A 12,997-nucleotide genomic window follows, 5' to 3' on the forward strand; every position below is an offset into this window, starting at 1 on the left:
GTCACCCCAATAAATTTAATTTAAAAGCAGGCTGTATTACTGAAACACCATGACAAAACTAAATGAATGCAATGGCAGAGTATGTTTTGAGAGCTGACAATGAACATACTTGGGTCATTAATAAGAATACTGAATAAAACATTGAAAGTAAATACCCTTTTTAATATAAGTAATACAGTCTTTCATTCTCTACTCATTGAGGTAGGAGAGTGATATAAGACACGAAGGGTCCTGGATTTTCACGGATCAACAACAAAATAGAGGAAGGGTTGATGTAGAGCATTAGCAAAAGTACCAAACGTCACACTTACTTTTGCAAAGGCTTCAAAGATGTCAAAGGAAGGTGGCAGCTGAGAAACATCTTGTATTTCTTCTCTGATATAAAGTTGAAATGTCACTGCAAGTTGCCTGAGGCCCTCTTTCTTATCTTCAGTCAGTTTGTTAATATCTTTTTTAAAGAGAAAATAAATAGCACAATCACACAGTGAACTTTTAATGGATAATTTTCAGGTGTTCAAAGATAACTGTTAACTAGCTATTTCCTGCCCTAGATTCCATTCTGACAGAGAGCAAACACATATCTTTTTTATTTTTTGCCAACTACAAATCACGATACATACATTAGCAATTGAATTCTGCCAACGTTCATCTATACTGTAAGATCAAACACTTATCAAAGCAAAATAAATACACACACAGATGAAAAATATTAGAAACAAAATCAGTAAAGATGTGTTACCACATTTTCTATATCATCCTGTACACATGTTCAAACATGATAAATCCTTATTAAATCAGTGAATGTAAGCAGACTTTTCTATGAAACAATTTACAACAAGGTCATCTCCCAAGGGGCAGGGTGACAGAAAGTGAAAACTAAAAAGTTCAGCTGAAGCCCTAACCGGTTTGGCTCAGTGGATAGAGCATCCACCTGTGGACTGAAGGGTCCCAGGTTCGATTCCAGTCAAGGGCATATACCTGGGTTGCGGGCTTGATCCCCAGTAGGGGGTGTGCAGGAGGCAGCTAATCGATGTTTCTCTCTCATCGATGTTTCTAACTCTCTATCCCTCTCCCCTCCTCTCTGTGAAAAATCAATGAAGTATATTTTAAAATATATATTTTTTTAAAAAAATAGAAATAAAAAGTTCAGCTGAAGTTCAGAGTGGTAAAATTTGTCATCAGAAAGCACATCAACAAGAAAATACGGATCATCCAAAGAAATCTCAAGGTCAAATCATTTCTCAGTTGAATAAACAAGGTATGGTGCTACTTCAACTGAAACAGAAGGAAGTTCTACAGCCAATATCAGTTAATGTATATCATCAAGGAGTTTTAAGGTTAAGAATGCACAATTCAATTAATAAAGTTCGAGAGCATTTCACTTAAGGCAGTGTGTACAACACTGCTAGTGAGCAAGGCTAATGTTAATAGTGAAACTCATTCCAAGAGATGTTAATTACTTAGCAATAACATATCAAAAAAATGACTAATTAGTTATCTGTTAAAACTAGAAAAAATACATCAGTTGAACTAGAGCATAATTCTGTTGATCATGTCAGATCTACATATTTTCTTTAAATTACTTGTTCAACAGAACAATTAACCCAGTTATTTATTTTCAAAACTGTGGGAAAACATATATAACATAAAATTTACCACCTTAACCATTTTTAACTATACAGTTCAGTAGTATCAAATACACTCACATTATTATGCAAAATCACCACTAACCATTTTCATAATACTTTTCACCTTGTAAAACTGAAACTCTATACCCATTAAACAATAACTTCCCATTCATCCCTTCCCACAGCCCCTGCGAACCACCATTTTACTTTCTTTCTTCATGATCTGGAGTACTCTAAGTACTTCATATAAGTGGAATCATCCAGTATTTGTCTTTCCGAGATTACCTTATTTCACTTAGTATAACATCCTCAAGACTCATCCACGTTGCAGCATATGTCAGAATTTCCTTCCTTTTTAACGCTGAATAATATTCCATTGTGTATACATAACACATTTTGCTTATCTATTCATTCACTGATAGACATTTGGTTGCTTCCAAGTTTTAGCTATTGTGACTAATACTGCTATAAATATAGATGAATAAATATTTGCTTTCAATTATTTTGAGTGTATAACCAGAATCCAGGGACATATGGTCATTATAGTTTTAATTTTTTGAGGCACCTCCATACTGTTTGCCATAGCAGCCATACCATCCTACATTCCTACCGTTCCAATTCCTCTATATCCTCGCCAACACTTGTTTTCTCTTTTTTTTCCCCCCTATAGTTGCCATCCTAATGAGATGGGATGATTATCTCACTGTAATTCTGATCTGCATCTCTCTAATGATTGGGGATACTTAAATAATAATCTATTATCACTGGCAAGTGGGATCTCATCACCATAAATCTGTACTAGATTCACCTCCAACACAAATCTTCAACTGTGTAGCCAATTTACTCTATGAGCTCTGGCTACTTTTGCGTTGAAGTCATTCGCAACCTCAGTGAAGAGTGTCTGTGCCAATATGAAAGAAAAAGAAACCCTACATTTACTTAACATTCGGATCTGGAAAGCCTTTCACTGTTCCCAAGTAGCTCGGCCATCAGGAGAAGAGCAATGCTCAATGCTGTTACAGAGCCTAAGTCATCTGTGTTCGACCAGTGAACCTAAATGTTCCCTGGACACCAGGACCCTACCCTGTTCACATCAGTTTCCTGACATCAAAAGAAAGCAAGAGTGGGAAGAAGAGAGTAGGGGAGGGAGAAACAGAAGAAAAATTATTTTTTCAACTGGACTAGGGGTTACATTCCCCTCACTGCCTAACCTGGCACTTTACAAACTCCTATATGGCCAAAGCTACCCAGAATAAATTAAATATGCTCACATTAGATTTCCCTCACATAACAGAGAGACAAAATACAAAGCAATTCATCATCTCAGGAAATAAATGACAGGATTTTTTTTATGCTGATAATCACTTACTTGATTCCAGATCATAAAATGAGTAAAGTTTCTCCGATTCAGAGGGGGTTTCTTCCATCTATGAAGTAAAGGCGGAAAACACCAAAACAATTTCAAGTTTTCCAATATATAAATAAATATGTTTGAGTATCTTTAGACATTTAATGAAAGTCTATTTAAAAAGTAAAATTCTATCCAGTATATTCCTTCTCTTCACCACTTTCTTACAGTTCAATTATTTAATCAGTAACAACTTTAAAATAAGAGCTGTGACTTAACCACCAGCCTAATTTTCAAATGTAAAACTCTTTTACAAGATTTCATACTTTTATTTTTTTCCACAGTTCTATCCATACAATTTGTATCACTGTAAGAATTTTATTACAAATTATCATTAAAAAGCAAAGATGGATCAATAAAAATAAGAATTTACTACAAACTGTACCACCTTGGACAAGATGCTTAACCTTGAGTCAAGAGAAATCAATTTTGTTATCTGGAACATAAGAGTAATAACAGCAGCTGATCCACAGGACTGTTGTGGATGTGAAATGAGGTATATCAGGTAAAGTGATTACCACAAGGCCTGAAGATAGAAAGTACTCTATGGAAAGTAACTATTTCACAACTAGAGGCCCGTGCATGAAATTCGTGCACTTGGTGGGGGGGGGGGGGAGGGTGAGGGCGGGGGGGGGGGCGCCCCTTAGCCCAGCCTGCACCCTCTTGTAGTCCAGGAGACCTTGGGGAATGTCTGACTGACGGCTTAGGCCTACTCCCCGCCTAAGCTGTCATTCGGACATCCTTAGCACTACCGTAGAGGCAGGAGAGGCTCCCACCACCACCGCGGTGCTCACGAGCCATGAGCCCAGCTTCTGGCTGAGCGGCGCTCCCCCTGTGGGAGTGCACTGACACCAGGGGCAGCTCCTGCATTGGAGCTGGTGGTCAGTGTGCGTCACAGCGACCAGTCATTCTGCTGTAGGGCCAAAATGGCTCTCCAACAACCCCTGAGGGGTCCCAGATTGCGAGAGGGTGCAGTCCAGGCTGAAGGACCCCACCTGTGCACGTTCGGGGCCGGGGAGGGACGCAGGAGGATGGCCAGCCAGGGAGGGACCATGGGAGGGATCCAGGGCGTGTCCAGCCTGTCTCGCTCAGTCCCAATCCGCTGGACCCCAGCAGCAAGCTAACCTACCAGTCGGAGCATCTGCACCCTGGTGGTCAGTGCATGTCATAGTGACTGGTTGACCAGTCGACTGTCTGATCCATGGTGGTCAGTGCACGTCATAGTAAGCGGTTGAGCGGCATTAGCATATCATTAGCATATTACACTTTGATTGGTTGAATGGATGACCAGATGACTGGACACTTAGCATATTAGGCTTTTATTATATAGGATTGCATCCTTTTTGATTTTGATTCAGTAGATCAGGGGTGGTGACTGAGAACTAGGACCTTTGGTGATTCTGAAGCAACCCATTTCTGCTCTAAAAGTGGTTGTCTATCTGTTTAATATTAATAAAGTAGAAAAAGTTCACACTCAAATATAACAGTGATTAAACTTTTAATATCCAGTGGTTAAAGAAATGCATAATGATAAAACTTGCTCTAAATTTATTAATGCTTTGAAATAAATTTGTAAGTTTTAACACAATGTACACATAGTAGTAAATATGTATGTTGCATATTCAGTCCAAAGACAATGCCCATTTGGTATTGCAAATCCTTTTTTAAATTAAGATGTAACTGAAATATAACATTGCATTAGTTTTATGTATATAATCATACTTTTACATTCTTAAATACCCCTATAAAATTTCATAGCCAAAAAAAGTCCATACAAAACAGGAGAGAACAGAGCTGGAGCTTGCAATAACTTGAGAGATACTCATGCTAAAGGCTGACCCCAAAAATCTGGGAGGTGTCACCAGAGGGGGATGTCACAGAATCCACTAATTGTTTTGGCAGAGCAAGGAAAAGAACTGAAGACACAATTTCACTGAATATTGACTGTAAATAAAAAAATAAGTACTCTTCCATGTAAGATTAATTATCATAAAATTAAAATCTCAGTTGAAGAGACAACAATAATTATATACATACCCTGTGCATTAGTTCACAGTAGAAAAGTAATAAAGGCAACATAACAGATTCTACTAACATCTCATGTGACAAATACAGGACCTCCTGTCTCCAGTCCCAGGAGATCACACCCAGGGCCTTCAAAGAGGGGCCGTGCACATCATTACCACCACTGATGCTGTGATTGATAGGAAAACAGCAAGCTGTTGACTTAAGACACGCCCTGTAATAATCCACCTTCTACTTTATATGGATTTAAATTCAGCCTTAAATAAGAATAATACATGTGTCCTGTCATCCCATCCAGGAAGAGGTCCCCAGGTTCAATTCCCCGTCAAGACACATGCCCTGGTTGCGGGCTCCATCCCAAATAGGGGCATGCAGGAAGCAGCCAATCGATGTTTCTCTCCCTCTCTCAAATCAATAAAAACGTATTTTTTTAGAGAATAATATATGCAAATGTGAGTATTTTTGTTAAATTAAAAACCAAGAATATTTCACAAGTTCTCTACTCACAAGTTTGACAACAACTCTGCCAAGAAGTCGGACGGAATCGGGAGGATATCTGGGTTTGCAGCTTTTAAGGCATTTGCATTCCCGCTTGTGGTCTGGCCAAGCTTTCTTCTGTTAAGATAAGAGTGGGGAGAGCATACAAGACATAAAATTTAACTTTCATTTACACTGGTTTGGGAGTTATCAACATTAATTTCAACCGCCTAAATATCACTTCAAAATAGGAAATGAAAGCAATATGCTCCACGATTCAGTCTTCACCAAGTATGCAGTTACCCGGCTTGGGCACTGAGAGCTTCGGCTTCACCTCTGTCCTTTCATTTCCCCCCGCCCCCATTATTACCTGCCTGGTGGAGTCCAAACAAAGAATCATTACAACTTACTCAATAATTCATAAGATGGTCTTTTACAGATTAAACAGGATGCAATAATAGACAGTGACTTTGAATATACAAAGAAAATACACTCCAAATTAGAAAACAAAACACATGGTTCAGGAAAATCAAAACAGAGCAGACAGCCTTCTGCATTTTCCGCTACTACAGTGAGCACAGACATATCAGGAGAGCTAACATCACAAAAAAATATAAAACCTCGTGTTTTTTAAGATAACATAGAAAAGGGGTTGTTAGCTAAAATGATCAAATGTCCTGTTTGCCCAGGAATGTCTTATTTATGTTGTCCTTATTAATAGTGCCCCTTTTCATTCAGAAAATGTAGTGTGGGTGATAAATTAGAAGGTCACTTGACCCAGGATCCTAGCCACGTGCTGGTGTGGCTGAAGAGAAGAGACCAGTGAGCTAGTCACCAATCTTGCAACACTCGGGACGAGAGGGCTACAGGGAAGGGCATTCTCTCTCCGAGTCTTGGATCAGAAATGCCACGGCTCCCCTCGTGGATTACATCCACATGGAAAGAAATGCCAGGCTACCTAATATTTAGCCCTGGTGGAGGAGAGACAGCTAGACCAAACGTCCAGTATGTTCTATTTTCCCAACAAGAGTTGGAAGTCCCATCACTGACATGCCCGATGCTCACCACACTTCTTATTTCAGAAATTGTAGGTCTGCTTCCCAGCTTCTGGGCCTAAAAATCTCCTAGAAGGAACTCTCTTTTCTACTTGCAGCACAAACATGCAGCACAACCAAAAATTTCACAAAAGCTGCAGCTACTTTGAAACTGACTCGGATTCAAGTTCAAGCCAGCATTTTGCTCAGAAAGGCTACCCCTACCAAGTTGTTGGGGGAAGCCGTGTCTGCTTCTACTTCCTCATAACCCCAATCCTGGAGGCATCGTTTACAAGGGGTACATCACTTCTGTCATCAACTCTACTCAGGGTTACCTCACTTCATTCCCTCACACCCACTGTAACAATGCTCTTAATGGGATGCTTGTAATCTTTTTTCTTAGTATGTATACTTCTCACTTCTAAACAAGACTGAGCTGCTTCAAGGTAAAGATGTATATAAAATAAGGTTGTGAAACTGGAAACAAAAAATGTTAAAATTATGAAAAAAGTACTATAGCATTTACTTCATATTCCACAGTGTGCCACACACATGACCACGCAATTAAAAAAGATTTTATTTTCACAATAATCCAAAAGGTAGGTCCTTATATTATAGATGAGGAAAGGGAAGCTCGACAGCAGGGAGCTAACTAATGAGCTACATAAACATGAAAGGGGAGAGGAAAGATCCTCAGTATGCTAAGCATGAGAGCTAAATAATTACTGTGCTGGGAGCCACATTTATTTGAGTTGCCTTACAGGCAAGGGGAAAAAAAAGCATAATAGCTTATCTAATTCTCACTTGACAGAAAAGAAAAACGCATAGTTCCAAGCAGTAAAAACCAAGCAGTAAATCACAGGAGGAACTCGTTCTGAGAGAGCTAATCATCATACTGGACAATGTCTGCAACAATAGTTTACAACTACAATGGCCTTTCCTACCGCCACTTCTCATGTCAGTCCTCACTAACAGGCATCATATTAAAACATAACTCAGTGGGGGGAAATGTTTCTATTGTTCAGGGGGCTAGTCCTGGAATAGCAATTAGCAATTGCCAACATGTGTTAAGATCCCTAAAAAATTATGGCTCCATTGTCAAATAAGATTGAAAACCACAACATAATAAAGACCCTGCTGGGAGATTCAAAATACTACGTTTAGCTTCCTAGAAGTTCTAAAAAGCTCTGCATTAAAGAAACTTGTATGTATTAGTTAACACAGTTTCCCATGATTGTAACTGCCATCCTATGGATGTTCAACTGGTAGAGACTGACTCAGATAAACCATTGCGCTTTCTTTCCTTCATCTGGTCTTGGAATGAGAGTGGGTTCAGCAGTCAAATCAAATCTCATTCGCAATGAGAGAAAACCAGGGTGCTGATGCTTCTGACTGCCAACTGAAGGGAGAACCATAACTGTGGTGGGAAAGTTTTCGTTTGTGTTAGACGTCAAGAAGCCTGACAGGTGCCCTCAGTGGACTGGCTGTGTGGGCCGGAATGAGACACACGGGGCCGGGGGTCTCTGAGAGAGCAAGCTCCTTGGGCTCTGTTCAAAGCCGGAGGAACTGCCGGCTGAAAAAGGACTGCCCCTCCTAAAGGAAGGCTGAGACACAGCTTCTAATCAATACTGAACCACAAAGGCTCACTCACTGCTCCTTTGGTAAAGCCTCCAGCTTTGAGCAGCTCAGTCACCAGAGTGAAGTAACTACAAAATGTACCCCTAGGTAATGAGCCAATTGATCTGTTAGGTGGCATTTTTAAACATCCAAATGTTTGAGAATTCTTATTAAAAACAATTTAGGACTTTAGCATAATTAATATTGAGCTTTCATTTCTCAACAATAATTAGAAACTAGACATTATGTTTCTCAAGGCTATTCCTAGATCACTGCATGAAAACATCAGACAACATATTTTTCTTCCCACTCACTTTGGCAACAAAGATACTCATTCTTTTCATCTAAAAGCCAAATCAGATCGATATAAATATTATATTATAAACGATCATATCACTTGAAATTGTCTGTAATATAGTGTCAGCTTTACAGCCTACTCCATTTCTTACCATGATATTAAAATCCATGTTTTTACAACATTAATTGTTAGGACTTATTGTTCACCATCACTTCTTAATAAGGCTTACTAACGGACGGACGCATACCAAGGAAAGACTTATAACAAAATCTTTTCTTTTTTTTTTAATATATTTTATTGATTTTTTACAGAGAATAAGGGAGAGAGATAGAGACTTAGAAACATCGATGAGAGAGAAACATCGATCAGCTGCCTCCTGCACATCTCCTACTGGGGATATGCCTGCAACCAAGGTACATGCCCTTGACCGGAATCGAACCTGGGACCTTTCAGTCCACAGGCCGATGCTCTATCCACTGAGCCAAAACGGTTTCGGCTCAACAAAATCTTTGAAGTTACTGCATTTGACTTTGAATCAAAACCCCACAATCACACAAAAACATTAGGCATCATCTTCACTCTACAAACTTTAACCTGGGTCTAGAACTCAACAGCACATTATAACAGAACATAAAATGTGCCAGTTTCTCAAACAACCTTCTTGATTGTACTTTTTCCTGTTTTCTTCCATTACTGCAAATACAGGATGTAATTAAGATTTTGTTCACAATACAGCTGTAATCTTTTCTGTTCTCATAGTTCAAAATTAACAATGATGTACAATAAGCACAAGTTAGCATAAAAGATAAAGGAAATTAAAATATTGTGTTAAGAAACAAAGACAATGGGAGACAAGAGTTTAGGTGGAAAAGAAGGAAATAAAAAGACATTTATGACTCAATTCCATTTTTCAGTACATGCATGACAAAAACAACTTCAGACTCTATATACAGGGTGGGGCAAAAGCAGGTTTACAAGCTGTGCATATGTAAAACACAAAGCTTGTTTTTGTATTATTTTTTATTAACTAGAGGCCCGGTGCATGAAATTCATGGGGGGCGGGGGGGGGGGTCAGGGGTCCCTCTGCCCGGCCTGCACTCTCTCGCAATCTGGGACCCCTCAGGGGATGTCTGACTGCCAGTTTAGTATCTTACACTTTTATTATTATTATTAAACTGGCAGTCAGACATCTCTCTCTCTCATTGCTGGCTCCTAACCACTCGCCTGCCTGCCTGCCTGATCACCCCTAACCACTTGCCTGCCTGCCTGATCACCCCTAACCACTTGCCTGCCTGCCTCATCGCCCCTAACCACTTGCCTGCCTGGTTTATTGCCACTAACTGCTCACTTGCCTGCCTGATCGCCCCTAACCACTCTGCCTGCCTGCCTCACGCCCCTAACTGATCACCTGCCTGCCTGATTGCCCCTAACCACTCTGCATGCCTGCCTGATCACCCCTAACCACTCGCCTGCCTGCCTGATCGCCCCTAACCACTCTGCCTGCCAGCCTGATCGCCCCTAACTGCTCACCTGCCTGCCTGATCACCCCTAACCACCTCTGCCTCGGCCCCCTGCCCACCATGTAGGCCGCCTCTGCCTCTCCCCCGCGGCTTCATCTGGAAGGTCATCTGGAAGGACATCCAGAAGGTCATTTGGCTGTCCAGTCTAATTAGCATATTACACTTTTATTATTATACACTAGAGGCCCAGTGCACAAAAATTTGTGCACTGGGGGGGGGGGGGGGGGGAGGGTCCCCCAGCCCGGCCTGTGCCCTCTCGCAGTCTGGGACCCCTCAGGAGATAACGACCTGCTGGCTTTGCCTGCTCTCGGGTGGCAAAGGGCACGCCCAATCCCTAGGTGCAGCCCCTGGTCGGGCTCAGAGCAGGGCCAATTGGGGAGTTGGGGCGCTGCCCCCTGTCATGCACAGAGCAGGACAGATCGGGAGGTTGCGATACCACCCTCAGTCACGCTCAGGGTAGGGCCGATTGGGGGGTTGGGGCACCGCCCCCTGTCACACTCAAGGCAGGGTCGATGGGGAGGTTGCAGCGCCACCCCCTGTCACGCACAGAGCAGGGCCCATCAGGGGGGTTGGGGCTCCTTACCCTGTCACACACAGAGCAGGGTCAATCAGGGGGTTGGGGAGCTCCCCCTGTCATGCACAGAGTAGGGCCGATAGGGGAGTTGGGGCACCGCCCCCGTCACACACAGAGCAGGGCGGATCAGGGGGTTGGGGAGCTGCACCTTGTCACACTCAGGGCAGGGCCAATGGGGAGGTTATGACTCTACCCCGTTACACACAGAGCAAGGCCCGTGGAGGGGGGTTGGGGTGCCACCCTCTATCACCCACAGAGCAGGGCCGATCAGGGGGTTGGGCAGGGCCGATGAAGAGGTTATAGCTCTACCCTGTCACACACAGAGCAGGGCCCGTGGGGGGGGGGGGGGGGGGTTGGGGTGCCGCACCCTGTCACACACACAGCCACAGGGTGATCAGGGGGTTGGGGAGCTCCCCCCTATCAGGCACAGAGCAGGGCTGATCAGGGGGTTGGGGTGCCTTCCCTTGTCACGAACAGAGCAGGGCGGATAGGGAGGTTGTGGCCCCGCCCCCTGTCACACACAGAGCCGCAGGGTGATCAGGGGGTTTGGGCGCTGCCCCCTGTCACGCTGATCCCGGTGCCGGGAGGCATATTACCCTTTTACTATATAGGATAGAGGCCTGGTGCATGGGTGGGGGCCGGCTGGTTTGCCCTAAAGGGTGTCCTGGATCAGGGTGGGGGTCCCCACTGGGGTGCCTGGCCAGTCTGGCTGAGGGGCTGAGGGCTGTTTTCAGGCTGGTGGGTTGACTGAAGCTCCCAACCGCTCCTTTTTTTCTTTTTCTTTTTTATTCTGGGCCAGCTTTAGCTCTGAGGCCTCGGCTGCTGAAAGCCGGTTTCTGGCCTTTGTTTTTCCTTCTGTATTTGATACAATGTTGCGGTCTAGCTGGCTGAAGCCTGGCTGACTAACGCAGGTTTCTGGGGTTTTGTTTAGCTTCTATATTTGCAACATAGTTGCTTAGAGTTGCAGCTGAGAGGCCAGCAAGTGAGGCGGGGAACGTTGGAGTCAGCCGTCACTGGAGCAAGCAAGCCTCCCTGTTCGCTTCAGTGCATGGCTGCTGGCCGCCATCTTGGCTGACAGTTAATTTGCATAAGGATATGCTGATTAGCCAATGGGAAGGGTAGCGGTCGTACGCTAATTACCATGTTTCTCTTTTATTAGTGTAGATTATTGTATTATTTTCTATACTAACAACTGTAAACATACTTTTGTCCCACCCTGTATTTTCATATATTATTACCGTATTTATATTGATTCAGAACATAAACTAACTAAACCAGTGCTTCCCAACAAGGATAATCCTGGGGTTCTTTGGGAAATGTATGGGGTACTTTTTATAATAGTGCTTGAGGAGTACATTGGGCACTTAGTGGCCAGGAACCAGAGATGCGGGACATCCTGTGCAGGGCAGTTCCAGACAATGAAGAACTGTTCCAAATCCAACATGACTTTTAAATGTTCAATCAGACATTTATGCCTAGACATAACCTCCTTTCATATATATAAACAAAAAGTGTGTTTTTAACATAGTCTTAATAGCACTGAATTTTCTAGGTAAATCAAGGGAAGACTGTTAAGAACTTTAGCTAAAGTTATTCAATATTTCATAAAAGCATACCACAAAGGCACCACCATTCATAGTGGTTGCATTACTAATAAAACACATTTTCTGATCTGCATTTTGTACTTCCCTTTTCACAGCAATCATATGCATGTACATGACTTCTTAGTTGTCTTCTAGTCTAGTCACGCCTGAGCATTTACATACTAAAATACACATTGTTTAATTATAAGTTATTTTCATTCTCTCTCTCCTTTATGTTCCACTTATGGAATTATACCGATACTGAATTCTGAAAATAGGTAACTATTAGATTATATTACTTATGAAATTTCATTTCAAGAGTGTAGAGAGTATAATGAAAATTATTACAGAAAGGTGGAATTGGGTCTGAGAGAGCAGAAAATCCAAGACCTAGAACAATGCTACACAGTTACACACACCACACACATAGAGAAAAAATATTTTTTAAATACCAGGCCTAACCAGATATTCTAACCAATGAGATAGGAGCAGGTTCTGAATCACTTTCAATCACTGTGGGGCTATCTGTAGCTAAGGCTGAAAAACCACTGAGCTAGACTAAACTAAAAAGGAGGTCATTCTATATGTTAAATAGATGAAACAACAAAACACTATTCTAAACTTATCATTGAACTATCGCACTATGGCATTAACATATTATAATGTTGAGGTGAGGAAGATGTTTCTAAGCAGGACATAAAACCCAGAAACCATAAAAGAAAAGATGTACATATTAAACTACATAAAAAATAAATCACTTTTGTACATCAGGAGAAAACCTAATACCATACACAAGATTGAAAGATATAGTACATACAAGAAAAACAAAATCT

At 41.9% G+C, this 12,997-nt stretch overlaps 1 protein-coding gene across 3 annotated transcripts in view; it reads right to left on the bottom strand.

Moving 5' to 3' along the window:
• Window positions 1–12,997, bottom strand: part of SMYD3 (SET and MYND domain containing 3) — a 521,599-nt gene that overhangs the window by 376,066 nt on the left and 132,536 nt on the right. For all 3 annotated transcript variants that reach the window (XM_070401161.1, XM_070401162.1, XM_070401163.1), the window contains exons 3-5: window positions 5,569–5,676; window positions 2,998–3,055; window positions 312–448 (exon numbers count right to left, since the gene is read on the bottom strand). In XM_070401161.1, the coding sequence (XP_070257262.1) occupies window positions 312–448; window positions 2,998–3,055; window positions 5,569–5,676 (303 nt within the window). The remainder of the gene's footprint in view (window positions 1–311; window positions 449–2,997; window positions 3,056–5,568; window positions 5,677–12,997) is intronic.

Source organism: Myotis yumanensis, unplaced genomic scaffold (genome assembly GCF_028538775.1).
Source record: "Myotis yumanensis isolate MYYU_CA2020_CCGP unplaced genomic scaffold, mMyoYum1.0.hap1 SCAF_22, whole genome shotgun sequence".
Lineage (NCBI taxonomy): Eukaryota > Metazoa > Chordata > Mammalia > Chiroptera > Vespertilionidae > Myotis > Myotis yumanensis.